The 26,793-nt window shown below is 43.4% G+C and overlaps 1 protein-coding gene across 1 annotated transcript in view; it reads left to right on the top strand.

Annotated features, from left to right (window-relative positions):
* Positions 1-26,583, top strand: part of LOC121575166 (arf-GAP with GTPase, ANK repeat and PH domain-containing protein 1-like) — a 68,813-nt gene extending 42,230 nt beyond the window's left edge. The window contains 17 exon segments of the mRNA XM_041888076.2: positions 2,528-2,613; positions 2,823-2,964; positions 3,264-3,398; positions 3,596-3,717; positions 3,972-4,136; positions 4,416-4,502; positions 4,745-4,849; positions 6,107-6,272; positions 15,424-15,543; positions 15,748-15,885; positions 16,278-16,346; positions 17,944-18,095; positions 18,261-18,351; positions 22,653-22,875; positions 23,182-23,533; positions 25,816-25,962; positions 25,964-26,583. Coding sequence (XP_041744010.2) covers positions 2,528-2,613; positions 2,823-2,964; positions 3,264-3,398; positions 3,596-3,717; positions 3,972-4,136; positions 4,416-4,502; positions 4,745-4,849; positions 6,107-6,272; positions 15,424-15,543; positions 15,748-15,885; positions 16,278-16,346; positions 17,944-18,095; positions 18,261-18,351; positions 22,653-22,875; positions 23,182-23,533; positions 25,816-25,962; positions 25,964-26,050 — 2,387 coding nt within the window. The 3' untranslated portion in view covers positions 26,051-26,583.
* Positions 26,584-26,793: the final 210 nt, after the last annotated feature.

Raw genomic sequence — 26,793 nt, 5'->3', positions numbered from 1 at the left:
GGAGGTTAGGAAGTGCAGCTCAGTTTCCACCTCATTTTGTGGGCAGTGTGCACATAGCCTGTCTTCTCTTGAGAGCCAGGTCTGCCTACGGCGGCCTTTCTCAATAGCAAGGCTATGCTCACTGAGTCTGTACATAGTCAAAGCTTTCCTTAAGTTTGGGTCAGTCACAGTGGTCAGGTATTCTGCCACTGTGTATTCTCTGTTTAGAGCCAAATAGCATTCTAGTTTGCTCTGTTTTTTTGTTTGTTCTTTCCAATGTGTCAAGTAATTCTCTTTTTGTTTTCTCATGATTTGGTTGGGTCTAATTGTGTTGTTGTTGTTGTTGTTGTTGTTGTTGTTGTTGTTGTCCTGGGGCTCTGTGGGGTCTGTTTGTGTTTGTGAACAGAGCCCCAGGACCAGCTTACTTAGGGGACTCTTCTCCAAGTTCATCTCTCTGTAGGTGATGGCTTTGTTATGGAAGGTTTGTGAATCGCTTCCTTTTAAGTGGTTATAGAATTTAACGTCTCTTTTCTGGATTTTAATAATTAGCGGGTATTGGCCTAATTCTGCTCTGCATGTATTATTTGGTGTTTTTCGTTGTACACTGAGGATATTTTTGGTGTTTGTCCCATTTTGTGAATTCTTGGTTGGTGAGCGAACTCCAGACCTCACAACCATAAAGGGCAATGGGTTCTATAACTGATTCAAGTATTTTTAGCCAGATCCTAATTGGTATGTCAAATTTTATGTTCCTTTTGATGGCATAGAAGGCCCTTCTTACCATGTCTCTCAGATCGTTCACAGCTTTGTGGAAGTTACCTGTGGCGCTGACGTTTAGGCCGAGGTATGTATAGTTTTTTGTGTGCTCTAGGGCAACGGTGTCTAGATGGAATTTGTATTTGTGGTCCTGGCAACTGGACCTTTTTTGGAACACCATTATTTTTGTCTTACTGAGATTTATTGTCAGGGCCCATGTCTGACAGAATCTGTGCAGAAGATCTAGGTGCTGCTGCTCCTTGGTTGGTGACAGAAGCACCAGATCATCAGCAAACCGTAGACATTTGACTTCAGATTCTAGTAGGGTGAGGCCGGGTGCTGCAGACTGTTCTAGTGCCCTCGCCAATTCGTTGATATATATGTTGAATAGGGTGGGGCTTAAACTGCCTCCCTGTCTCACCCCACGGCCCTGTGGAAAGAAATGTGTGTGTTTTTTGCCAATTTTAACCGCACACTTGTTGTTTGTCTACATGGATTTTATAATGTTGTATGTTTTTCCCCCAACCCCACTTTCCATCAACTTCTATAGCAGACCCTCATGCCAAATTGAGTCAAAAGCTTTTTTGAAATCAACAAAGCATGAGAAGACTTTGCCTTTGTTTTGGTTTGTTTGTTTGTCAATTAGGGTGTGCAGGGTGAATACGTGGTCTGTTGTACGGTAATTTGGTAAAAAGCCAATTTGACATTTGCTCAGTACATTGTATTCACTGAGGAAATGAACTAGTCTGCTGTTAATGATAATGCAGAGGATTTTCCCAAGGTTGCTGTTGACACATATCCCACGGTAGTTATTGGGGTCAAATTTGTCTCCACTTTTGTGGATTGGGGTGATAAGTCCTTGGTTCCAAATATTGGGGAAGATGCCAGAGCTAAGGATGATGTTAACGAGTTTAAGTATAGCTAATTGGAATTTGTGGTCTGTATATTTTATCATTTAATTGAGGATACCATCAACACCACAGGCCTTTTTGGGTTGGAGGGTTTGTATTTTGTCCTGTAGTTCATTCAATGTAATTGGAGAATCCAGTGGGTTCTGGTAGTCTTTAATAGTTGATTCTAAGATTTGCATTTGATCATGTATATTTTTTTGCTGTTTGTTCTCTGTTATAGGGCCAAAAAGATTGGAGAAGTGGTTTACCCATACATCTCCGTTTTGGATAGATAGCTCTTCGTGTTGTTGTTTGTTTAGTGTTTTCCAATTTTCCCAGAAGTGGTTAGTCTATGAATTCTTCAATTACATTGAGCTGATTTCTGACATGCTGTTCCTTCTTTTTCCGTAGTGTATTTCTGTATTGTTTTAGTGATTCACCATAGTGAAGGCGTAGGCTCAGGTTTTCTGGGTCTCTATGTTTTTGGTTGGATAGGTTTCTCAATTTCTTTCTTAGGTTTTTGCATTCTTTATCAAACCATTTATCACTGTTGTTACTTTTCTTCAGTTTTCTGTTAGAGATTTCTAGATTTGATAAGGAAGCTGAGGTCAAATATACTGTTTAGGTTTTCTAATGCCAAGTTTACACCTTCACTATTACAGTGGAACGTTTTGTCCAGGAAGTTGTCTAGAATGGATTGAATTTGTTGTTGCCTAATGTTTTTTGGTAGGTTTCGAAACTACGTTCCTTCCATCTATAGCATTTCTTAATATTATTCAGTTCCTTTGGCTTTGATGCCTTATGATTGAGTATTGCTCTGTTCAAGTAGACTGTGATTTTGAAACATCTCTCTCTCTCTCTCTCTCTCTCTCTCTCTCTCTCTTGCGCGCGCTCTCTCTCAGAGGGCAGGTATAAGAAGGAGGTGCTGGTTGATGGTAACAGTCACATGTTGCTGATCAGGGAGGAGACAGGACCCCCAGATGCACAGGTAGGTGGAGGCTTTACTGACTACAGACTGATGAGTAGTGAGTCTCCTTTAAAACACATGGAGTTGACAGAGTGATATGAACCAATACGTTGGACTGTTTTACTCTTCTCACCTGTTCTCTTTACGTTCTCTCACACCTTCTCTCCCCATTTGTTTACCTCTTTTCCCCTCTCCTATCCTCCCCTGCCGTCTCACCCCCTCCCCTCCAGATGGCTAGCTGGGTGGACGGGGTCATCCTGGTCTTCAGTCTGGAGAACGAGGCCAGTTTCCAGGAAGTGTACAGGAACTACAGCGAGCTGGGCACTCACCGCAACATCGCTGAGATCCCCTTCATAGTCGTGGGCACCCAAGGTAAGACCCCACCCATACCCAAACAACCCATGTTATTCTAAAGATAACATCATGTGGAGTCTATATGGGTTTATAAAGGTTTATGAAGGTTTCCAATGAGATAGTGTTTATGTAGTTTCCCAATTAGATGTAGTGTTGATGTAGTTTCCCAATGAGATGTAGTGTTGCTGGAGTTTCCCAATGAGATGTAGTGTTGATGTAGTTTCCCAATGGGGTGTAGTGTTGATGTAGTTTCCCAATGGGGTGTAGTGTTGATGTAAGTTGGAATGTAGTGTTGAGGTAGTTCCTCCTTCCTCCAGATAAAATCAATAGCACCAACCCTCGGGTGATAGAGGACGCCAGGGCCAGACAGCTGTGTTCAGACGTGAGGCGCTGTACCTACTACGAGACCTGCGCTACCTACGGCCTCAACGTTAACCGCGTCTTCACCGAGGGTGAGGACACGCGCGCACACACACACACACACACTGCTCCTTTTCAGTTATTTCAGTACAATGTTGCTGCTTAGCTGGGAATTTGAATGAATCAACCAATTCAATTAATTTCAAATTCATATATAAGCAGCATCTAGAAAGATGACTGTCTGACAAGAGTAATGTTTGTATTTGTCCTCTCTCTCTACCTATCATAGCTGCCCACAAGATCATGGCAGTGAAGAAGCAGGCAGCTCTACTGGCCTCCTGTAAATCCCTGCCCAACTCTCCCAGTCACTCTGGAGGCTCTACCCCAGTGTCAGGAGTCTTTCCTGGACAGGTACAGCAGCAACTCTGGCCTCTAGTCCTCCATACTGGAGATGAGGCACTGGCCCAAATCAATAGGATGTTAATAATGTTGGACTGGTATTGTCCAGATCAGTGCCCAATCAGATACTGTATAAAGATTTTGTTTCCATATTTTTTCAGATATTCAGACATCATTCTCTGTTATCTCTCTCTCTCTCTTTTCAAATGTTTACTGTCTGTCACTCTTTCTGTCTCTCTCTCTGTCTCTCTCTCTCTCTCTCTCAGGCCAGTAACGGTGGTCAGAGCAGTGACTACTCGTCCTCCCTGCCCTCCACCCCAGTGATCAGTCATAAGGAGATCGGTGGGGCAGCAGGGGGGGAGAGGCTGGGCAGTGCCACCCCAGGGTCTGTCCGCAGCGCCCCCCGGCGACGCACTGGCTCCCGCTTCACGGTAACATACTCTCCAACATGTATACACACGCAGGCGCCCACCCACACACACACTTTCACATTTACTGACTTTAGTTTCCTCATCGACCCATCCATAACCCTCTCAGGGGCCCTGTGCTTTCTTTGAAATGTACTCTTTTTAGCTCTGTTCATGGATTATAGTCCCTCTCCTGTGCCTTTTCCTTCACTCTCTGTCTGTATTTTTCTCTCTCTCTCTCTCTCTCTCTCCCTCTGTTTTCTCCTGTTTATTGTTGTCGTTTGTCCTGTGCCCTGTCTGCAGGGCCGAAGGGGCAGTGACTCAGAGAGGAGGAGTACGGACAGTAAGATAGGAGACCTGGGCAGTGGACGCTCCATCCCCATTAAACAGGTGGGTGACAGTATATCCTGTAGGAGCTGTGTAGAGAGGAAATCACAGCAGTCTTTAGGAGCTCACCACAGACAATGAACTCACGTCATGGAGCTAGGAGAGGGATTCAACTTACCTTTGAGAATTTCTAGGCTCCTGCTAGGCTCTTTTGGCATAAGGGTGATGAAAGATAACAAAGAACAGATAAAGAATGTGTGTCTTATCCTTGTCTCCTCTTCTCCATCCCTCTCTCCCTCCACCAGAGTATCCTACTGAAGCGCAGTGGCAACTCCCTCAACAAGGAATGGAAGAAGAAATATGTCACGCTGTCCAACAACGGCATGCTCTCCTATCACTCAAGCGTCAATGTGAGTCAATGCACTGACACACAGTGCTACACTATAGTCTAGCTGTTTGTATGGACATATCCCTAATAACCTCACATATAGCTGATTAGGGACACGCATTTATGATAGAGCTTCCTAGACTGAGAAATTGAGTTTGTCTATTTGACCACATGACCTGACAGGAAAAACTCTGGGCTCTATGACAGGGACTTTGGAGTATGGTTGGATATTGAATCCCACAGTTGGCTACAGTGGTATAGTTTGTGGGTCGTTCCACTAAATGAGTGCCATTGATATTTTAAGTACAAATATTTCATTTAAAAAGCCTTTTATATTAAATTAATTGCCATTTAATATAGACCACATGTCAAATTCAATAAATCAGATTCTTTATATGAATAAAGACAGCATTTTGACATGTCTCTATGTGCACCCTCTGTGACTTCTAGGAAGATGTTAACCCACTTAACCCCAAAATGTCCCCAAGTTTTTACCATCATTGTAAAGCCCTAGTTATTATGTTGCTTTCATAGTCATTTCTGGCGATTATTATTTATTTAATGTGATTAGTGATTAATTTTTAAGGTAAACCCCCCTTCATTTTAAGGTCAACCATGTTAGGTGAACTGAACTCTCGTTTTAATATGGTCAAACTATTCCTTTATTATAATCTTTTTCAAAATAAACATTGAACAACTTATAGTCAAACCCTAGTGTAAAAACAGGTGAGCTGGTTCTGCTCTTTTTGGCAATTTTCTGGTGTTTTGTGGAGGAAAACTGAGCGGGTCGAGCTTAACACGTCAACCCTGTTACCCATAGATAGACAGGCTAGAAATGTTTTAACAATTTATTTTTTTAAAGCTTGCATTCAATTGCCCGTCCCTGTTGCACACAGCAAGCTTTCATTCCCCTTGTCACAAGGGGATTTATGGCTGATTTAAGATGAAATCGTCAAACGTGTTACGGTCAACCCTGTAACTTTACTTTGCACTTAATAGGCACTTAATATAGTTCATTTTTTAAATGTAACATCTTGAGATGTTTTTATATTTTTTTATTAAGTTGAACATGTGCTCTTTATGACAGAATATTAAAATTAGGTGAAAGAAAATGTGTTTTTTTCCCCCCACCAAATTACACTGCTCAGAAGGCAGCCAATTGGTGGAACGACCCTTGTATAACCTGCTGAACACTATTGAATCTCAGAACGGATTGGACCATGCTACAATACCCCTATATATCTTCTGTAATGGTCGACCTTTCCCCCTGACCTGGCAGGACTACATGCAGAATGCCCATGGGAAGGAAATGGACATGCTGCGGGTGACGGTGAAGGTGCCAGGGAAACGCCCGCCCCGTGCTGGTGCCGTCCCTTCCTGTGGCCCTCCGCCCGGCCTCAACGGCCTGGTCAAAGATGTCCAGGGGCCTGAGGGGGCCAGTGCAGGTAAAAGGGGCCCCAAAAGGACAGCCACTCACTCTCTATCACTCTCTCTCCCCTTTCATTCTCCTTCTCGCTGAACCTAATCTAGAGCATATTCTCTCTGAACCTAATCTAGAGCATATTCTCTCTATCCATCTTGGTGTTTGCAACGCCAGGGTGGTGGGTTCGATTCCCACGGGGGGCCAGTATGAAAAAAATAAATAATAATAATAATAATGTATGCGCTCACTAACTGTAAGTCGCTCTGGATAAGAGCGTCTGCTAAATGACTAAAATGTAAATGTGTCTCACTGTTTTGCCATCATTCTCCCTGTAACTTACTCTTCTTCAGACCTTTCTTTCATCCATCTCTCTCACCAAATTTGGGATGTAAAAAAACATTGCACTTATGTAATAGAACAGAAATAAGCACTTGACAACTTTTTTCCTTCTTTTTTTTAAAGGGGTAGATCAGCTTTAATATTGCAGATAGATTGTAACTTCCATCAATTTAATTGACTGCATCACTTCCAATCCCCCATATGTTTTATTTTCTCGCAAATATATATATATATATATATATACAGTGGGGAGAACAAGTATTTGATACACTGCCAATTTGGCAGGTTTTCATACTTACAAAGCATGTAGAGGTCTGTAATTTTTATCATAGGTACACTTCAACTGTGAGAGACGGAATCTAAAACAAAAATCCAGAAAATCACATTGTATGGTTTTTAAGTAATTAATTTGCATTTTATTGCATGACATAAGTATTTGATACATCAGAAAAGCAGAACTTAATATTTGGTACAGAAACCTTTGTTTGCAATTACAGAGATCATACGTTTCCTGCACACACTGCAGCAGGGATTTTGGCCCACTCCTCCATACAGACCTTCTCCAGATCCTTCAGGTTTCGGGGCTGTCGCTGGGCAATACAGACTTTCAGCTCCCTCCAAAGATTTTCTATTGGGTTCAGTTCTGGAGACTGGCTAGGCCACTCCAGAACCTTGAGATGCTTCTTACGGAGCCACTCCTTAGTTGCCCTGGCTGTGTGTTTCGGGTCGTTGTCTTGCTGGAAGACCCAGCCACGATCCATCTTCAATGCTCTTACTGAGGGAAGGTTGTTGGCCAAGATCTCGCAATACATGGCCCCATCCATCCTCCCCTCAATACGGTGCAGTCGTCCTGTCCCCTTTGCAGAAAAGCATCCCCAAAGAATGATGTTTCCACCTCCAAGCTTCACGTTGGGATGGTGTTCTTGGGGTTGTATTCATCCTTCTTCTTCCTCCAAACACGGCGAGTGGAGTTTAGACCAAAAAGCTCTATTTTTGTCTCATCAGACCACATGATCTTCTCCAATTCCTCCTCTGGATCATCCAGATGGTCATTGGCAAACTTCAGACGGGCCTGGACATGCGCTGGCTTGAGCAGGGGGACCTTGCGTGCGCTGCAGGATTTTAATCCATGACGGCGTAGTGTGTTACTAATGGTTTTCTTTGAGACTGTGGTCCCAGCTCTCTTCAGGTCATTGACCAGGTCCTGCCGTGTAGTTCTGGGCTGATCCCTCACCTTCCTCATGATCATTGATGCCCCACGAGGTGAGATCTTGCATGGAGCCCCAGACCGAGGGTGATTGACCGACATCTTGAGCTTGCCTATTGTCCTGTAGCCCATCCCAGCCTTGTGCAGGTCTACAATTTTATCCCTGATGTCCTTACACAGCTCTCTGGTCTTGGCCATTGTGGAGAGGTTGGAGTCTGTTTGATTGAGTGTGTGGACAGGTGTCTTTTATACAGGTAACGAGTTCAAACAGGTGCAGTTAATACAGGTAATGAATGGAGAACAGGAGGGCTTCTTAAAGAAAAACTAACAGGTCTGTGAGAGCCAGAATTCTTACTGGTTGGTAGGTGATCAAATACTTATGTCATGCAATAAAATGCAAGTTAATTACTTAAAAATCATACAATGTGATTTTCTGGATTTTTGTTTTAGGTTCCGTCTCTCACAGTTGAAGTGTACCTATGATAAAAATTACAGACCTCTACATGCTTTGTAAGTAGGAAAACCTGCAAAATCGGCAGTGTATCAAATACTTGTTCTCCCAACTGTATATAGACAGTGGAAGTCAGAAGTTTAATCTCGTTTTTCAACCACTCCACAAATTTCTTGTTAACAAACTATAGTTTTGGCAAGTCGGTTAGGACATCTACTTTGTGCATGACACAAGTAATTTTTCCAACAATTGTTTACAGACAGATTATTTCACTTTTTATGTGGATATATTGAAGCAACATCTCAAGACATCAGTCAGGAAATTAAACCTTAGTCGCAAATGGGTCTTCCAAATGGACAATGACCCCAAGTATACTTCCAAAGTTGTGGCAAAATGGCTTACGAACAAAAAAGTCAAGGTATTGGAGTGGCCATCACAAAGCCCTGACCTCAATCCTATAGAAAATTTGTGGGCAGAACTGAAAAAGCGTGTGCGAGCAAGGACGCCTACAAACCTGACTCAGTTACACCAGCTCTGTCAGGAGGAATGGGCCAAAATTCACCCAACTTATTGTGGGAAGCTTGTGGAAGGCTACCCGAAACATTTAACCCAAGTTAAACAATTTAAAGGCAATGCTACCAAATACTAATTGAGTGTATGTAAACTTCTGTCCCACTGGGAATGTGATGAAAGAAATAAAAGCTGAAATAAATAATTCTCTCTACTCTTATTCTGACATTTCACATTCTTAAAATAAAGTGGTGATCCTAACTGACCTAAAACATGGAATTTTTATTAGGATTAAATGTCAGGAATTGTGAAAAACTGAGTTTACATGTATTTGGCTAAGGTGTATGTAAACTTCCGACTTCAACTGTATATATACATATATACATACAGTGGGGAAAAAAAGTATTTAGTCAGCCACCAATTGTGCAAGTTCTCCCACTTAAAAAGATGAGAGAGGCCTGTAATTTTCATCATAGGTACACGTCAACAATGACAGACAAAATGAGGAAAAAAAATCCAGAAAATAACATTGTAGGATTTTTAATGAATTTATTTGAAAATTATGGTGGAAAATAAGTATTTGGTCAATAACAAAAGTTTCTCAATACATTGTTATATACCCTTTGTTGGCAATGACACAGGTCAAACGTTTTCTGTAAGTCTTCACAAGGTTTTCACACACTGTTGCTGGTATTTTGGCCCATTCCTCCATGCAGATCTCCTCTAAAGCAGTGATGTTTTGGGGCTGTCGCTGGGCAACATGGACTTTCAACTCCCTCCAAAGATTTTCTATGGGGTTGAGATCTGGAGACTGGCTAGGCCACTCCAGGACCTTGAAATGCTTCTTACGAAGCCACTCCTTCGTTGCCCGGGCGGTGTGTTTGGGATCGTTGTCATGCTGAAAGACCCAGCCACGTTTCATCTTCAATGCCCTTGCTGATGGAAGGAGGTTTTCACTAAAAATCTCACGATACATGGCCCCATTCATTCTTTTCTTTACACAGATCAGTCGTCCTGGTCCCTTTGCAGAAAAACAGCCCCAAAGCATGATGTTTCCACCTCCATGATTCACAGTAGGTATGGTGTTCTTTGGATGCAACTCAACATTCTTTGTCCTCCAAACATGACGAGTTTAGTTTTTACCAAAAAGTTCTATTTTGGTTTCATCTGACCATATGACATTCTCCCAATCCTCTTCTGGATCATCCAAATGCACTCTAGCAAACTTCAGACGGGCTTGGACATGTACTGGCTTAAGCAGGGGAACACGTCTTGCACTGCAGGATTTGAGTCCCTGGCGGCGTAGTGTGTTACTGATGGTAGGCTTTGTTACTTTGGTCCCAGCTCTCTGCAGGTCATTCACTAGGTCCCCCCGTGTGGTTCTGGGATTTCTGCTCACCGTTCTTGTGATCATTTTGACCCCACGGGGTGAGATCTTGCGTGGAGCCCCAGATCGAGGGAGATTATCAGTGGTCTTGTATGTCTTCCATTTCCTAATAATTGCTCCCACAGTTGATTTCTTCAAACCAAGCTGCTTACCTATTGCAGATTCAGTCTTCCCAGCCTGGTGCAGGTCTACAATTTTGTTTCTGGTGTCCTTTGACAGCTCTTTGGTCTTGGCCATAGTGGAGTTTGGAGTGTGACTGTTTGAGGTTGTGGACAGGTGTCTTTTATACTGATAACAAGTTCAAACAGGTGCCATTAATACAGGTAATGAGTGGAGGACAGAGGAGCCTCTTAAAGAAGAAGTTACAGGTCTGTGAGAGCCAGAAATCTTGCTTGTTTGTAGATGACCAAATAGTTATTTTCCACCATAATTTGCAAATAAATTCATTAAAAATCCTACAATGGGATCTTCTGGATTTTTTCCCCTCAATTTGTCTGTCTAGTTGACGTGTACCTATGATGAAAATTACAGGCCTCTCTCATCTTTTTAAGTGGGAGAACTTGCACAATTGGTGGCTGACTAAATACTTTTTTCCCCACTGTATACAAACATACACATACATATACAAATACATACATATAAATACATATACATACATATACAGTGGGGAGAACAAGTATTTGATACTCTGCCGATTTTGCAGGTTTTCCTACTTACAAAGCATGTAGAGGTCTGTAATTTTTATCATAGGTACACTTCAACTGTGAGAGACGGAATCAATCATGGCCAAGACCAGAGAGCTGTGTAAGGACATCAGGGATAAAATTGTAGACCTGCACAAGGCTGGGCTACAGGACAATAGGCAAGCAGCTTGGTGAGAAGGCAACAACTGTTGGCGCAATTATTAGAAAATGGAAGAAGATCAAGATGACGGTCAATCACCCTCGGTCTGGGGCTTCATGCAATATCTTACCTCGTGGGGCATCAATGATCATGAGGAAGGTGAGGGATCAGCCCAGAACTTCACGGCAGGACCTGGTCAATGACCTGAAGAGAGCTGGGACCACAGTCTCAAAGAAAACCATTAGTAACACACTACGCCGTCATGGATTAAAATCCTGCAGCGCACGCAAGGTCCCCCTGCTCAAGCCAGTGCATGTCCAGGCCCGTCTGAAGTTTGCCAATGACCATCTGGATGATCCAGAGGAGCAATGGGAGAAGATCATGTGGTCTGATGAGACAAAAATAGAGCTTTTTGGTCTAAACTCCACTCGCCGTGTTTGGAGGAAGAAGAAGGATGAATACAACCCCAAGAACACCATCCCAACGTGAAGCTTGGAGGTGGAAACATCATTCTTTGGGGATGCTTTTCTGCAAAGGGGACAGGACGACTGCACCGTATTGAGGGGAGGATGGATGGGGCCATGTATTGCGAGATCTTGGCCAACAACCTTCCCTCAGTAAGAGCATTGAAGATGGATCGTGGCTGGGTCTTCCAGCAAGACAACGACCCGAAACACACAGCCAGGGCAACTAAGGAGTGGCTCCGTAAGAAGCATCTCAAGGTTCTGGAGTGGCCTAGCCAGTCTCCAGAACTGAATCCAATAGAAAATCTTTGGAGGGAGCTGAAAGTCTGTATTGCCCAGCGACAGCCCCGAAACCTGAAGGATCTGGAGAAGGTCTGTATGGAGGAGTGGGCCAAAATCCCATTGTTTCTACAGATTGTAAATTGAAAATAAACATTTTCGCTAAAAGTATTATTATATTATTGATCGATTTGACTATGACTTTTCAGATCACCCAGTAGTTCTATCTGCAGGGTTAGCTCCAGGTAAATATTGCAATCCTTCAGCCATCGACAGTACCAAAACAAATGATCTAATGATTTTGTCTCTTCGCAGCAAATTCTGCAGAGCTGGGAAGATTGTATCCCCCATATAAATAACATTCTATTGGTAGTAAGAATTTTGTATAATAATTTTAATTGAACAATTCTAGGTTTTTAATCCGCTGTCGTTTTGCTTATCAGTTCATAAACACTATGTCATGGAATCGGTACGTCAAAAGTTTCTTCCCAACTATTTTACAATCTATATGGGACGGCTGTCAATCCTTTGATCCTTAAATGAAACTGGTACACTTTCCTCTTCTATATTTGCGGTAATGCTGCAATTATTTGGTTGTAATTTTGGGTAGAGCAGACATTTCCATATGTTTTTGTTAGCTGCATGTGCGACATAACTCCACCAGTCCTATCCATTTACGAAGATTATACCTTTTTAAAATATTTTTTCAAAAAATAATGTTTTTCTATTATCAATTAGCATATTTGAGTTTAACCACAATATTTGTTGCATTATTTGTTCTGTCGTTTGTGGAGGATTAAATTGAAACTTGCAACCAACTTTCTATGGCTTGTTTTAGAAATAGTGACATTTGGGAGATGATTTCCTTTTCAAATAACTGAAAGTGAGAGGTTGTAATCTGAATAAAGGGCCATTCTTGAACATGGGATGAGACAATCTTACTAATTTGCTAGAGAACCAGTTCGGGTTTAAGTATAACTTTTGTATGACTGAAGCTTTTAGTGATAGGTCTAATGCTTTAATATTTAATAATTTCTGTCCTCCGAATTCATATACATTATATAAATAGGCCCGTTTAATTTTGTCTAGCTTGCCGTTCCAAATAAAATTGAATATTTTTTTCTCATAATTTTAAAAACTGTTCTCTAGGCGTAGACAAGACCATAAGCAAATAGGTAAACTGGGATAATACTAAAGAGTTAATCAGGGTGATTTTTCCACAAATAGACAGGTATTTACCTTTCCATGGTAGCAAGATCTTATCTATTTTTGCTAACTTTCTATTAAAATGTATTGGAGTGAGATCATTTATTTCATTTGGGATATGTATTCTGAGTATATCCACATCACCATCAGACCATTTTATTGGTAAACTACATGGTAATGTAAAAATTGTATTTTTTAGTGATCCAATACGTAATATAGTACATTTATCATAATTTGGTTGTAATCCAGAGAGGTTAGAAAATGTATCTAGATCCTCTATGAGGCTGTGGAGGGATTCAAGTTGTGGATTTAAAAGAAAACATTAATCATCAGCGTACAATGACACCTTTGTTTTTAAGCCCTGGATTTCTAATCCCTTGATATTATTGTTGCATCTGATTTTAATAGCTAACATTTCGATAGCCATAATAAATAGATATGCCGATAGTTAACAACCTTGTTTTACTCCTCTTGACAGTTTAAAACTTTCGGAGAAATAGCCAATATTTACTATTTTACACCTAGGGTTACTATACATGATTGTAACCCATTTTATTAGAGATTCTCCAAAATTGAAATGCTCCAGGCATTTATATATAAACTCCAGTCGTACTTTATCAGATGCCTTTTCAAAGTATGCTATGAATAGCAGGCCTGGTTTTCCAGATTTTTCATAGTGTTCTATTGTTTCCAGTACTTGTCTTATATTATCTCCAATGTATCGTCCATGTAAAAAACCTGTCTGATAGAATGAATAATGTCCGACAATACCTTTTTAATTCTATGCGCTATACATTTTGCTAGAATTTTTGCATCACAACACTGAAGTGTAAGGGGCCTCCAATTTTTTTAATGGACTGGATCTTTATATTTCCACTTGTATCCTGTTTCAGTAATAATTAAATCAGACCTTCTTCTTGAGTGTCTGATAATCTATAATTTAAAACATGCTAATAACGGTCCTCTGAGTATATCAAAAAAGGTTTGGTGTACCTCGACTGATATGCCATCCAACCCTAGAGTTTTCCCGGAATTAAAGTCTTTAATTGCATCCAGAAGTTCCTCCTCTGTAATTTCACCTTCACATGAGTCTTTCTGTATGGCTGTTAATTTTACATTATCAATAGAAAACAAATCCCTACAATTAGCTTCAGTTAGAGGCGACTGAAACAAAAACATATGCTTAAAGTACTTTGCTTCCTCCTTCAAAATATAATTTGGTGAATCATGGGTGACTCCGTCATTTGTAACCAGTTTCAGTAAATCCTTTTTGGTAGCATTTCTATGTTGAAGATTTAAAAATAATTTGGTGCATTTTTCCCCATATTCCATCCAGTTTGCTTTATTTTTTTATAATACATTACACTTGATATTTCTTGAATAAGTTTCTCCATTTCTTTTTGTTTTTCCTCTAATTTATTCTGAGCCTCTATGTTACAGTTTTTATTGCTATCTATCTGTTCTGTTAGACCTTCTATTTCCTTTGTTAGTATGGACTCTTTTGACCTAAATTGCTTTTGATTTCGAGATGAGTACTGAATTGCATGGCCTCTAAAGGCACATTTAAAAGTGTCCCATACAATAAGAGGATTTGCTATACCTATGTTATGTCGGGAAAAGATCAGTTATAAATTCCTCTGTCCTAGTTAAAAACAAGTTATCATCCAATAGGCTTTGATAAAATTTCCAATATCCTCGCCCACGTGGAAATTCAGTAAGAGTAATGTATATGCCAATTATATGATGGTTCGACCGCATTCTGTCCCCTATCAACACTTTTTAAACATTTGGTGCCAACGAGAATGACATAAGAAAGAAGTCAAGACGACTAGCTTGATTGAGTCTCCGCCATGAATATCTCACTAGGTCAGAATATTTAAGCCTCCATATATCTACTAGTTCTAATGTATCCATGACATTCATGATTTCCTTAAGAGCATGAGGGTGATAGTTTGTAGTGTGATTTCCTTTACGGTCCATTTAGCTATTTAAAACAGTATTATAATCTCCCACCATAATAATAGAGTCTTGTATTGCTTGCAGGGTTGATAATGTATTATATATATTGTCAAAGAAGTGTGGATCATCATTATTTGGTCCGTAAAGTTTAATGAGCCATATCTGTTTATGGTCCAATAACATATTTAAAATCATCCATCTACCTTGCGGATCTGTTTGGACAATTTGCACATTCGGATCGAAATTACTGTTAATTAATATCAACACCCCTTTTGAGTTTCTTTGCCCATGGGAGGAGTATATTTCCATTACATTACAATTATAACTGGCTATACTTATTTCACCACTTACCATAATGAGATACAAGTTTCAAATCTATTTATCATAATATATGTTTGTACATTTACTAATAAAAAATACCATAGTGATTGAGTGATCTACATTCTTTGCTTTAATCACAGAATTGTCATGAGTGTCTTTATGTAAAAGGCATTATCTCTTTGAAATGTATTTCTCTCTCCCCCATAGTCCCTGGTAGTGGCAGTAACCTCCTGCCGGTAGAGGAGGGGGCAGGAGGAGGGTTGTCAGAGGGGTGCAGAGGGGTGCAGCGCTGCCCCTCTACTGTCTCCTACAAGGCCCAAAGTGTGGGTACGTACACCCCCCTGGTCCTCTGTGGACTTGATAATGTTTATTTATTTTGTCACTTTTGAATTTGCTTGCTCCTCTTGTGTACTCTTATTTGAGTTGTTGTGGATATGATTCTCCACTAGATTCACATGTCCCGTGAGAGTTTTTTGTACTGCTATACCATATGACACAAACGTATTTCCTGTGCTTGTGTGACTGTGGCAGACACTGCCATCGAGGGTGTGTCCAGCCCCTCTTCCTCTAAAGACACAGGCCCCGCCTCCCCGATGGTTGACAGGAAGAAGCATCGCAGGAAGAAGAGCATGAACCAGAAAGGAGACACAACAATTGGCCAATCAGATCGTAAGCTTCCAACAGCAGTGTATTCAGGGTTTAGTTAGGTGAAACATTCAGAACATTGCAGATAGAACTGTATGAGATTCAATAGAATGTATGTGAGATGAATCATATCTGTCTACACATTACATTTCTATCTGAACATTGAGGAGTTTTAGACTTTGTGTAGACTTTGTTTGAGGATAAACTTGAAACTAAATTTGAGAGTGAATCAGGAATAGGTCAATACTGAACAGACATCTAAAGAAAAACCTTTGTCTCATCTACTTATTTTCTCCAAAATATCTGCCGTTATCACTTTTCTCTCCTCTCTCCTTCTCCTTTTCTCCTGTGCTCCTTTATTCTCTCTCTTCTCTGCTTTCCTGGGACGTCTGATCTGCTAATCTCTTACCCTGTAGCAAAGCGCAAAATGTGGAAACTAAAAAGTTTTGGTAGTTTAAGAAACATAAACAAGACAGGTAATGAGGGTATGTTTCTGTCTGTCTGTCAGCCCTGCTTTTCATCCTGTCTGCCTGTCTGTCTGTCCTTCCGTCTGTCTGTCCATCCATCTTGTATGTCTGTCCTGCTGCCTGTCCGCTTTTCTGTTTGTCAATTTGTCTGTCACTGTTTCTGCTTTTAAGTGCTACTGCATCTTATGCTATACTACTACCACCATATTGAGTTCTCTTTTGAGCAGTGTTAATTTTGGCAGCTATTTTAGATTTAGTTTGTCTTAGTTTTAGTCTTAAAATAGCTTTTAGTCTTAGTCACATTTTAGTAATTTCATCATTCGTTAGTTTTAGTTATTATCAGTCGACTAAAACTCTGGACAATTTTAGTTTGGTTTTAGTCACAGCCATTTTAGTCACATAATAGTCAGTGCATTTTTTTCCTAATAAATACTCAATATTTAGGCTACCTCTAACTTCCATCATGTGCCCATTCAGATAGCCTTGTCCAACTAGGCCTACTATCCCCTCGTATACCTGGCAACACTGATATTGTGGCAGATTGTAACCCATGACAGCTATGATTAACCATACAGGCTATATAGCCTTGGCTACAGGTTAAACAATCTACAGCTCTGATTTTCTCCCCATCATAACCGTCAAGGGGGTAAATAACAGTGGTTTCCTTGAAAATAAAATAATTTGTGCTTTACAAAAATGTCAGAAGTATTACTGGATTCCTAATATTCAACAAATAGCATTCGTTTTTTTCCCATAGGAAAAAAGCAAACACAACTCGCATTTGCGGACCGCGGCGCGAGAACGGCAACACAGATGAATGAATAACAGCGCACATGGGAAAATAGAGCCTACATGAATGTAAGAGAGAGGGTAAACATTGTTTCTAGTGGAGGTCAGTTACAAGTCAAGTGTCCTGGCTTCGCATTAATTCAAAAGATTGCCGAGTGATTGAAGTGACTGCCTGGGAGCTGTGTGGGAGTGCCAGACAGATTAGCTCAATCAGACCGCACAACTGAAAGATGACAATTCTGCCAATGAGAGGATTGCATTAAATATTATGCATGCGTAGCATTGGACAAACCAGATGAAAAGGAGATTCATGTCAAATTAAATGTATATTAGTCTCAGGTGGAATTCTCGTCTTTACAAAAGTAATTTGTAATAGTTATCGTTTTTTTCACAGGGCATCTCATCTCGTTATCGTCATAGTTTAGTCAGGAAAAATAGGCTGTTGATTAGTATTTTTCATCATAGTTGTTGACGAAATTAACACTGCTCTTGAGTGTCTCTAAGATAAAGCATTCAGTACTAGTCTTCTCTCCATATACTTCATACATCTTAATTTGTCCACCATCACAGCAATGCAATAATGCATGCCGATGTCTACTTAACAGATAAGTGCTGTTTGGCGATCCACCACCAATCATCATTGTGATGGAGTAAGAAACCCTCTGAACCCACTGTATGGTACTTTGTCATTAGGGCCATGAGTTTAACCTGGCCATGTGACCTCAGGCCTAATTGGACTAGGTCATATAGTCAACTCAGGGCCCTATTTATCATGTGTTGCCTGTCTCTAATACAAGCCTATATATTGTATATGTTCTGTTATCAGACGAGGATAACTTTGACTTCCTTATCGTGTCGAGCACGGGCCAGACGTGGCACTTCGAGGCCCAGAGTGTGGAGGAAAGGGACGCCTGGGTGACTGCCATCGAGAGCCAGATCCTGGCCAGCCTGCAGCTGTGTGAGAGCAGCAAGAATAAGGCAAGGATGCAGACGTACACACACACACGTACACACAGACACACACACACATGCACACATACCCACACACACATTACAAGAAAATATCTGCATCTGGCAAAGTGTTTGTCTTGGAAACCAGCTATTACTAAGGAGAGACTAATTGTGTGTTTGTGTGTTCCACAGGCTCGTAAGAACAGCCAGAGTGAAGCTGTGGCGCTGCAGGCTATCCGTAATGCCAAGGGCAACAGCCTCTGTGTGGACTGTGAAGCACCTAGTTAGTCAACTCATTCATTACTGTTGGTTTTATCTCTCTTTGCTGCTCTCTTTATCTTTATTCAATTTCTCTTTCCTTTCGTGCTCTACTGCTTTTTCTGCTTTCTCATCCATCTTACTGCCCAGCTAGCACATAACGTTCTGAAAACCATATGTTTCTTAGAGCTTGGCGAGAGGGTGGTTGTCCAATGGTTATTTTGCATAAAACCTTCCCACAATTTTCTGGGAATGGTGCAGGATAGTTGCTTGGCTTTGGAACGGTCTCAGCGCATTTAAGGAACTTGACAAAAAAAACATTATTTTCATTACTTTTCCTAAAAGTTCAAACATGGTGTCACGTTCGTTCATAGACGGGACGGACCAAGGCGCAGCGTGATATGCATACATGTTTATTTAAACTTAATAAACACTCGACAAAACAATAAACAAAACGTGAAGTCCACGGTAGACACAAACAACATACCTTAAACGGAACAAGATCCCACACCTTAACTAGTGCCAATAGGCTGCCTAAGTATGGTCCCCAATCAGAGACAACGAGCGACAGCTGCCTCTGATTGGGAACCACACCGGCCAACATAGATCTAGAACTACTAGATCCTATAACATAGAACAAGCACAACAAGGAATATACACACCCTGACTCAACATATTAGCGTCCCCTGAGTCAGGGCGTGACAGTACCCCTCCCCCCCCCCCCCAAAGGTGCGGACTCCGACCGCACAACATAACAGGGTAGGGGCCGGGTGGGCATTCCGCCTCGGAGGCGGATCCGGCTCAGGGCGTGACGACCTCTCACTCTTCGCCTCCCTGTTGCGCCCCTGGTCTGGTCTAGACCTCGGCGCGTTGCTTCCCCTCTCCTTCCTCCCACGATACGCCAGGCCCAGTCTGGACCCTGGTGTGGGAGACCCCGAACCTGGAGAGGGGCTGACGCCATGGTCTGGACTGGAGCCGCTGACCGGAGCTGGACTAGACACCGGTGGAGCGGACTGCTCTGGCTCCGGAGTGGAGCCGCTGACCGGAGCTGGATCAGGCACCGGTGGAGCGGACTGCTCTGGCTCCGGAGTGGAGCAGCTGACCGGAGCTGGATCAGGCACCGGCGGAGCGGACTGCTCTGGCTCCGGAGTAGAACAGCTGACCGGAACTGGATCAGGCACCGGTGGAGCGGACTGCTCTGGCTCCGGAGTGGAGCAGCTGACCGGTGCCGGACCAGGCACCGGTGGAACGGGCACGGGCCGTGCCGGACTGGACAAACGCACCACTGGTCTGGTGCGAGGAGCAGGTACGGGCCGGACCGGACTGGCGACGCGCATCACTGGTTTGGTGCGAGGAGCAGGAACAGGCCGGGCCGGGCTGGCGACCCGCACCACTGGCTTGGTGCGAGGAGCAGGAACAGGCCGGGCCGGGCTGGCGACGCGCACCACTGGCTTGGTGCGAGGTGCAGGAACAGGCCGGGCCGGGCTGGCGACGCGCACCACTGGCTTGGTGCGAGGTGCAGGAACAGGCCGGGCCGGACTGGCGACGCGCACCACTGGCTGGGTGCGAGGAGCAGGAACAGGCCGGACCGGGCTGGCGACGCGCACCACTGGCTTGGTGTGAGGAGCAGGAACGGGTCAGGCCGTACTGGGAACACGCACCACTGGCTTAGTGCGGGGAGCAGGAACGGGCCGGACCGGACTGGCGACACGCACCACTTGCTTGGTGCGAGGAGCGGGACTGGGTTCCTTTATTAAACCCCGCTCCTTCTGCTGCCTAACCAGCTCCTCTCGCCGTGCCTCTACACTTTCCTTCTCCCTTTTAGCCTCCTGTAGCGCCTCCCTCTGACCGAATAACTCCTGCTCCTTCTGAACCAATAGCCCCCGTAACATGGTGGCCTCCTCTCCTAACCTGCAGATTCGCCCTTCCACGGCCTCCTGCTGCCTCGTCATCCACCCCGTGTGCCCCCCAAATTTTTTTATTGGGGTTGGCTCTCGGGTCTCCGTCGTCGGCACGGTTGGCGCCGTTTCTCCTCTCCTACCTGGGCATCAACCTTCATCGCCTCCCGATAACGGACGGCCTCCTCCTCAGTAATTCTCCCCCAACCGAGGAGGACGTCTACTAAAGTTACCTCCCGTTGAATCCCCGGCGTTTGCTCCTTCTGGGCACGCTGCTTGGTCCTTGTTTGGTGGGATCTTCTGTCGTCGTTCGTTCATAGACGGGACGGACCCAGGCGCAGCGTGATATGCATACATGTTTACTTAAACTTAATAAACACTCGACAAAACGAAACGTGAAGTCCACGGTAGACACAAACAACATACCTTATACGGAACAAGATCCCACACCTTAACTAGTGCCAATACATTTACATTACATTTTAGTCATTTAGCAGACGCTCTTATCCAGAGCGACTTACAGTTAGTGAATACATATTTTTTTTATACTGGCCCCCCGTGGGAATCGAACCCACAACCCTGGCGTTGCAAACGCCATGCTCTATCAACTGAGCTACATCCCTGCCGGCCATTCCCTCCCCTACCCTGGACGACGCTGGGCCAATTGTGCGCCGCCCATGAGTCTCCCGGTCGCGGCCGGCGGCGACAGAGCCTGGATTCGAACCAGGATCTCTAGTGGCACAGTTAGCACTGCGATGCAGTGCCTTAGACCACTGCGCCACTCAGGAGTACGATTGAGTTCCCAATAGGCTGCCTATGTATGGTCCCCAATCAGAGACAACGAGCGACAGCTGCCTCTGATTGGGAACCACACCGGCCAACATAGATCTAGAACTACTAGATCCTATAACATAGAACAAGCACAACAAGGAATATACACACCCTGACTCAACATATAAGTGTCCCCTGAGTCAGGGTGTGACACATGGTTACATTTAATTTACATTTTGGTAATGTTCTAGGAACGTTCTCCAACTGGTTTGGCATTGGGAATTTTCTCAAATTTCAGTACTTCAGCATAACATTTCCTACAGGTTTCCTCTTGGTTTTATTTAGTCATGTTCTCAAATTGTTCCAAGAACGTTTAGAAACAACATTCTTCTGTGGGAATTTCAGTACTTCAGCATAACGTTTCCTACAGGTTTCCTCTTGGTTCTATTTAGTCATGTTCTCAAATTGTTCAAAGAACGTTAAGCAAACTTTCCATAAAAACCACAAGAAAACTTTAGTAACATTCAGAGAACCTTCTAAGAATGTTATTTAAAAGCATATACATTCCATCCTTAGCATCAACAAAACTCTATCCTCTATCTTGTTAAGTGTGTTCAGGTGTGTTGGAAGCGCCCACTAATAGGCCACACTTGATCTTAATGGGTGCTTGTTTCTTTTTAAATGGGGTCTGTTTGAATAGACTAAAATTCACAGCTTTGTATGCATAAAACAACATGGCATGCTAGCTCCACCCTGGTGACGCTGTGGACTAATTCAGTGGATAGAGAACAGAAGATTATGCCGTGTCACAATAAAAAAGAAATGTGTTTGCATTATTAATGTCTAAGGAAATGAATTTCCATGTGTCCTATCTGTGCTTGGAGTTCAAAAAAGTTAACCCAAAATAAGCTAGCAGTGTTATTAAAAGTCTTATTGAAACATTCAGTTTAATTTTTAAGGAAGTTATTCAAAAACCTCAAAATAACCTATAATTTCAGTTCTCAGGGGGTTAATAAATCCTTCCAGGAAAACTTTCAAGGAACCAGAGTAAAACGTTCTCAGAACATCCCTGCAACCTGAAAGTAAATGTTCCCAAAACAGGCGTAATTCTCACTTCTGTTCTCAGAACGTTTAAAAATCTTTCAGTTTTACTGGTCAGGAAACGTATGGCTTTGTTCCCACAACCAATGTGAAACCAAAAACATACATTCCCACAACTTCCAAGGAATCAAATGTGCTAGCTGGGTGATCTCATTGATCTTGGTTTTCAGTGTGGGTGGAACCTCCGTTCTTCATCAGGGTTGGGGTCAATTCCGTTTCAATTCCAGTCAATCCATTACAATTCTCATCAATGCTTTTCAATTAGGAACAATTGAAATTGTAATTACTGTTTGGTTCACTTTTTGAATTGACTGGAATTTAAATGGAATTGACCCCAATCCTGTTCACCATATCCTTCCACTCTTTCGCCCATGTAAGTCCTACTCATGTAGTTGCAACCCAGAATATAAATCTATTGGAATACCGGTACTCTAACCCCATCTCTGTATTTCCTTTCTGTTTTTCCTATGCATGCAATTTCAGGCCGGACTAAAACTGTACACGTTTTAGTCTATTATTTAGTCTGATCCCAGACCTGCTGTGTCTCCTCTCTCAGACCCAACGTGGGCCAGTCTGAACCTGGGGGCTCTGATCTGCATTGAGTGTTCAGGGATCCACAGGAACCTGGGCACCCACCTGTCCCGTGTCCGCTCTCTGGACCTGGACGACCTGCCCAGAGAACTCACCCTGGTGCTGGGTGCCATTGGCAACCACCTGGCCAACAGCATCTGGGAGGGACGCACGCTGGGCCGCCGGAAACCCACACCCGACGCCACCCGGTAGGAGGACTAGGGATACTGGATGACATGGGAGAGACACTGGGAAACAGAGCAGAGAGGACAGGGGAAAGGGACACTTAATAAAGTGTGAATAAGTGGCAAGCTTGCTGGACTGCAGTTGCAGTATTAGTTGTTGTTGTTGTAGAAGAGAAGGCAGTTGCATTGATAAAAATGTTAGAGCTAGTAGTAGTAGAAATAGGAGATGTGAAGGTGTCTGACTACATACACCTGCCTGTTCACACACTTTGTTCCCTTGGTAATAGTGTGTGTGTGTGTGTGTCTGTAACTGTGTCTGACTGGTCCCAGAGAGGAGCGGGAGTCGTGGATCCGGGCCAAGTATGAGCAGAGGCTGTTTGTGGCTCCGCTGGTCCCGCCCTCCCCCTCCATGTCCCACAGCCAGGGGTCAGAAGTCAACACGCTGTCGGCCCGTCTGCTGGTGGCCGTGATGGAGAGGGACCTCCCCCGCCTGCTCCTCCTCCTAGCCCACAGCACCAAGGACGACATTAACGCCCCCCTCCGCCCAGGGGGTCACCTCTCTCCTCACCCCCCTGCTGCGTCCCCCAGCTCTCCCATGGGGGGATCCCCACTGCTGCCCCACTCAGCGCTCCACGCCGCCTGCCAGCTCGCCGACGTGATCATGACCCAGCTGCTGGTCTGGGTGAGAGAACGTCCCTCCTCTAGTCTCTTCATCCTGCTTTTCCATTTTTTTGTCTTTCATCCACTCATGACACTACAGCCAAAGAATGGCAGAAATATCAAATGAAATTGTATTTGTTACTTGCTTTGTAAACAACAGGTGTAGCAGTGAAATGCTTACTTACAAGCCCCTCCCAAGAATGCAGAGATTAAAAAAAATAAAAATAGAAACCAATTTATTATAATAAATACAATAGGGAAATCATAGAAAAATAATAACACAAAGAATAAATACACAATGAATAATGATAACTTGGCTATATACACGAGGTACCAGTACCGAGTCTATGTGCAGGGGTACAAGGTAGTTGAGGTATATATGTTCATATACAATGTATTCGGAAAGTATTCAGACCCCTTGACTTTTTCCACATTTTGTTACATTACAGCCTCATCAATCTACACACAATACCCCATAATGACAAAGCAAAAACAGTCTTTTAGAAATGTTAGCAAATGTATGAAAACAATTCAACTGAAATATAACATTTACATAAGTATTCAGACCGTTTACTTAGTACTTTGTTGAAGCACCTTTGGCAGCGATTACAGCCTCTAATCTTCTTGGGTATGACGCTACAAGCTTGGCACACCTGTATTTGGGGAGTTTTTCCCCATTCTTCTCTGCTGATCCACTCAAGCTCTGTCAGGTTGGATGGGGAGCGTCGCTGCACAGCTATTGTCAGGTCTCTCCAGAGATGTTCGATCGGGTTCAAGTCCGGGCTCTGGATGGGCCACTCAACGACATTCAGAGACTTGTCCCGAAGCCACTTCTGTGTTGTCTTGGCTGTGTGCTTAGGGTCGTTGTCCTGTTGGAAGGTGAACCTTTGCCCCAGTCTGAGGTCCTGAGCACTCTGGAGCAGGTTTTCATCAAGGATCTCTCTGTACTTTGCTCTGTTCATCTTTCCCTCTATCCTGACTAGTCTCCCAGTCCCTGCCGCTGAAAAACATCCCCACAGCATGATGCTGCCAACACCATGCTTCACCGTAGGGATGGTGCCAGGTTTCCTCCAGACGTGACGCTTGGCATTCAGGCCAAAGAGTTCAATCTTGGATTCATCAGACCAGAGAATCTTGTTTCTCATGATCTGAGAGTCCTTTAGGTGCCTTTTAGGCAACCTCCAAGTGGGCTGTCATGTGCCTTTTACTGAGGAGTGGCTTCCGTCTGACCACTCTACCATAAAGGCCTTTGGTGGAGTGCTGCAGAGATGGTTGTCCTTCTGGAAGGTTCTCCCAACTCCACAGAGGAACTCTGGAGCTCTGTCAGAGTCACCTCCCTGACCAAGGCCCTTCTCCCCCGATTGCTCAGTTTGGCCCGGCGGCCAGCTCTAGAAAGAGTCTTGGTGGTTCCAAACTTCTTGCATTTAAGAATGATGGAGGCCACTGTATTCTTGGGGACCTTGAATGCTGCAGACATTTTTTGGGACCCTTCCCCAGATCTGTGCCTCCACACAATCCTGTCTCGGAGCTCTACAGACAATTACTTTTACCTCATGGCTTGGTTTTTGCTCTGACATGCACTGTCAACTGTGGGACCTAATATAGACATGTGTGTGCCTTTCCAAACCATGTCACATCAATTGAATTTACCACAGGTGGACTCCAATTAAGTTTTAGAAACATCTCAAGGATGATCAATGGAAACAGGATGCACCTGTGCTCAATTTCGAGTCTCATATTAAAGGGTCTGAATACTTATGTAATTTTGCACAAATTTATACAAACCTGTTTTCGCTTTGTCATTATGGGGTATTGTGTATAGATTGATGAAGAAAATGTTTTATTTAATCCATTTTAGAATAATGTAACAAAATGTGGAAAAATTGAAGGGGTTTGAATCATTTCCGAATGCACTGTATGTAAGGATAACGTGACTAGGCAACAGGATAGATAAAACAGTAACAGCAGCGTATTTGATGAGTCAAAAGAGTTAGTGCAAAAAGAGTCAATGCAGATAGTTAAATAGTTAACCAATAGCTACCCGGACGAACTATTTAGCAGTCTTATGGCTTGGGGGTAGAAGCTGTTCAGGATCCAGTTGGTTCCAGACTTGGTGCATCGGTACCGCTTGCTGTGCGATAGCAGAGCGAACAGTCTATAACTTGGGTGCAGTAGTGTGGTGGGAATCGTACAGAAGTGACACTTTACAAAAAATAGCTGCACATGTGTTTTTTTATCCACAAAGAATTTCAACTGAATCTTATTGCCCTCTTTCATTCTCCCCCTCTCTCTCCCTGGTCGCAGTATGGCAGTGATGTGAGGTGTCGGGACGCCCAGGGGCAGACAGCCCTCACGTGGGCGCGTTACGCTGGCAGTCAGGAGTGTGCCGACATCCTCCTGCAGTACGGCTGCCCCAACGAGCCGGCCCCCTCGGTTGCCACGACGCCCAGCCTCTGTCGCCACGACACCCAGCCTTTCCCGCAAGAGCAGCGCCGCCAGCCTCAGCCGCAGCATCAGCTCCAGAAGAGCAGTGTCTTAATGTGAGAACTCTGTGTGAAAGTGTAAGTGTGCATGTGTGTGTACGTGTAAGAGGGTGGGTATGTGTGGTCGGGTGGATGTGTGTGTGTGTTTGTTAGAATAATGATGTGTGTGTGTGTGTGTGTGAGGTTGTGTGGGTGGTGCATGTGTGTTTGTAACCATATGCATGCCAGGTTAGCTCTAGTTGAAGGGGGAGGCTGTGTCATCACAGTGTCCTCTAAAAGGAACCCATAAAGTCACACCAGGACGTAGTCACAGACCAGAAGGACTGAATGGACAAGCAGCTAACACTGTCACCACCCTTAGTGGTGCACAGGTCAGCTGTTTGTTCACCCACACCCGACCACAATTGGTAAATAACCCATCCGCAACCGCCCGACTATCTGTGATAAAGTGAAAATCTGAGGCCCGAGCCTAACCCGCAAATATAGAAAATGTGCTATATAGGCATATGCTTATGCTTATAATTTCTGACATTTTGGTAGGTTATTTGTTAGTCAACTCATCTATAATTAGATACATGCAGCTTATTTTCTGTCATTACTTGTTACCCTAGAATACTAAATAAACCCTTTCTCACCAGAATAATGTCATAAATCGATAGGCTGGACGCTTCAATCTAGTTGACATCGGTAAAGTTCTCTCTTTCATCTCTGCATCTCTCGCGTAATCGCGCAGTAAAGACGTTTGGGTACAGGGGAAAAAATGGTTTTAAGGAAATTAAAAGCTGTGAAAACTACCCAA

This window comes from Coregonus clupeaformis, chromosome 10 (assembly GCF_020615455.1).
Source record: "Coregonus clupeaformis isolate EN_2021a chromosome 10, ASM2061545v1, whole genome shotgun sequence".
In the NCBI taxonomy this organism is placed as follows: domain Eukaryota; kingdom Metazoa; phylum Chordata; class Actinopteri; order Salmoniformes; family Salmonidae; genus Coregonus; species Coregonus clupeaformis.
Note: the sequence above shows the minus strand (reverse complement) of the source record. Positions and strands in the feature narration are given on the sequence as shown.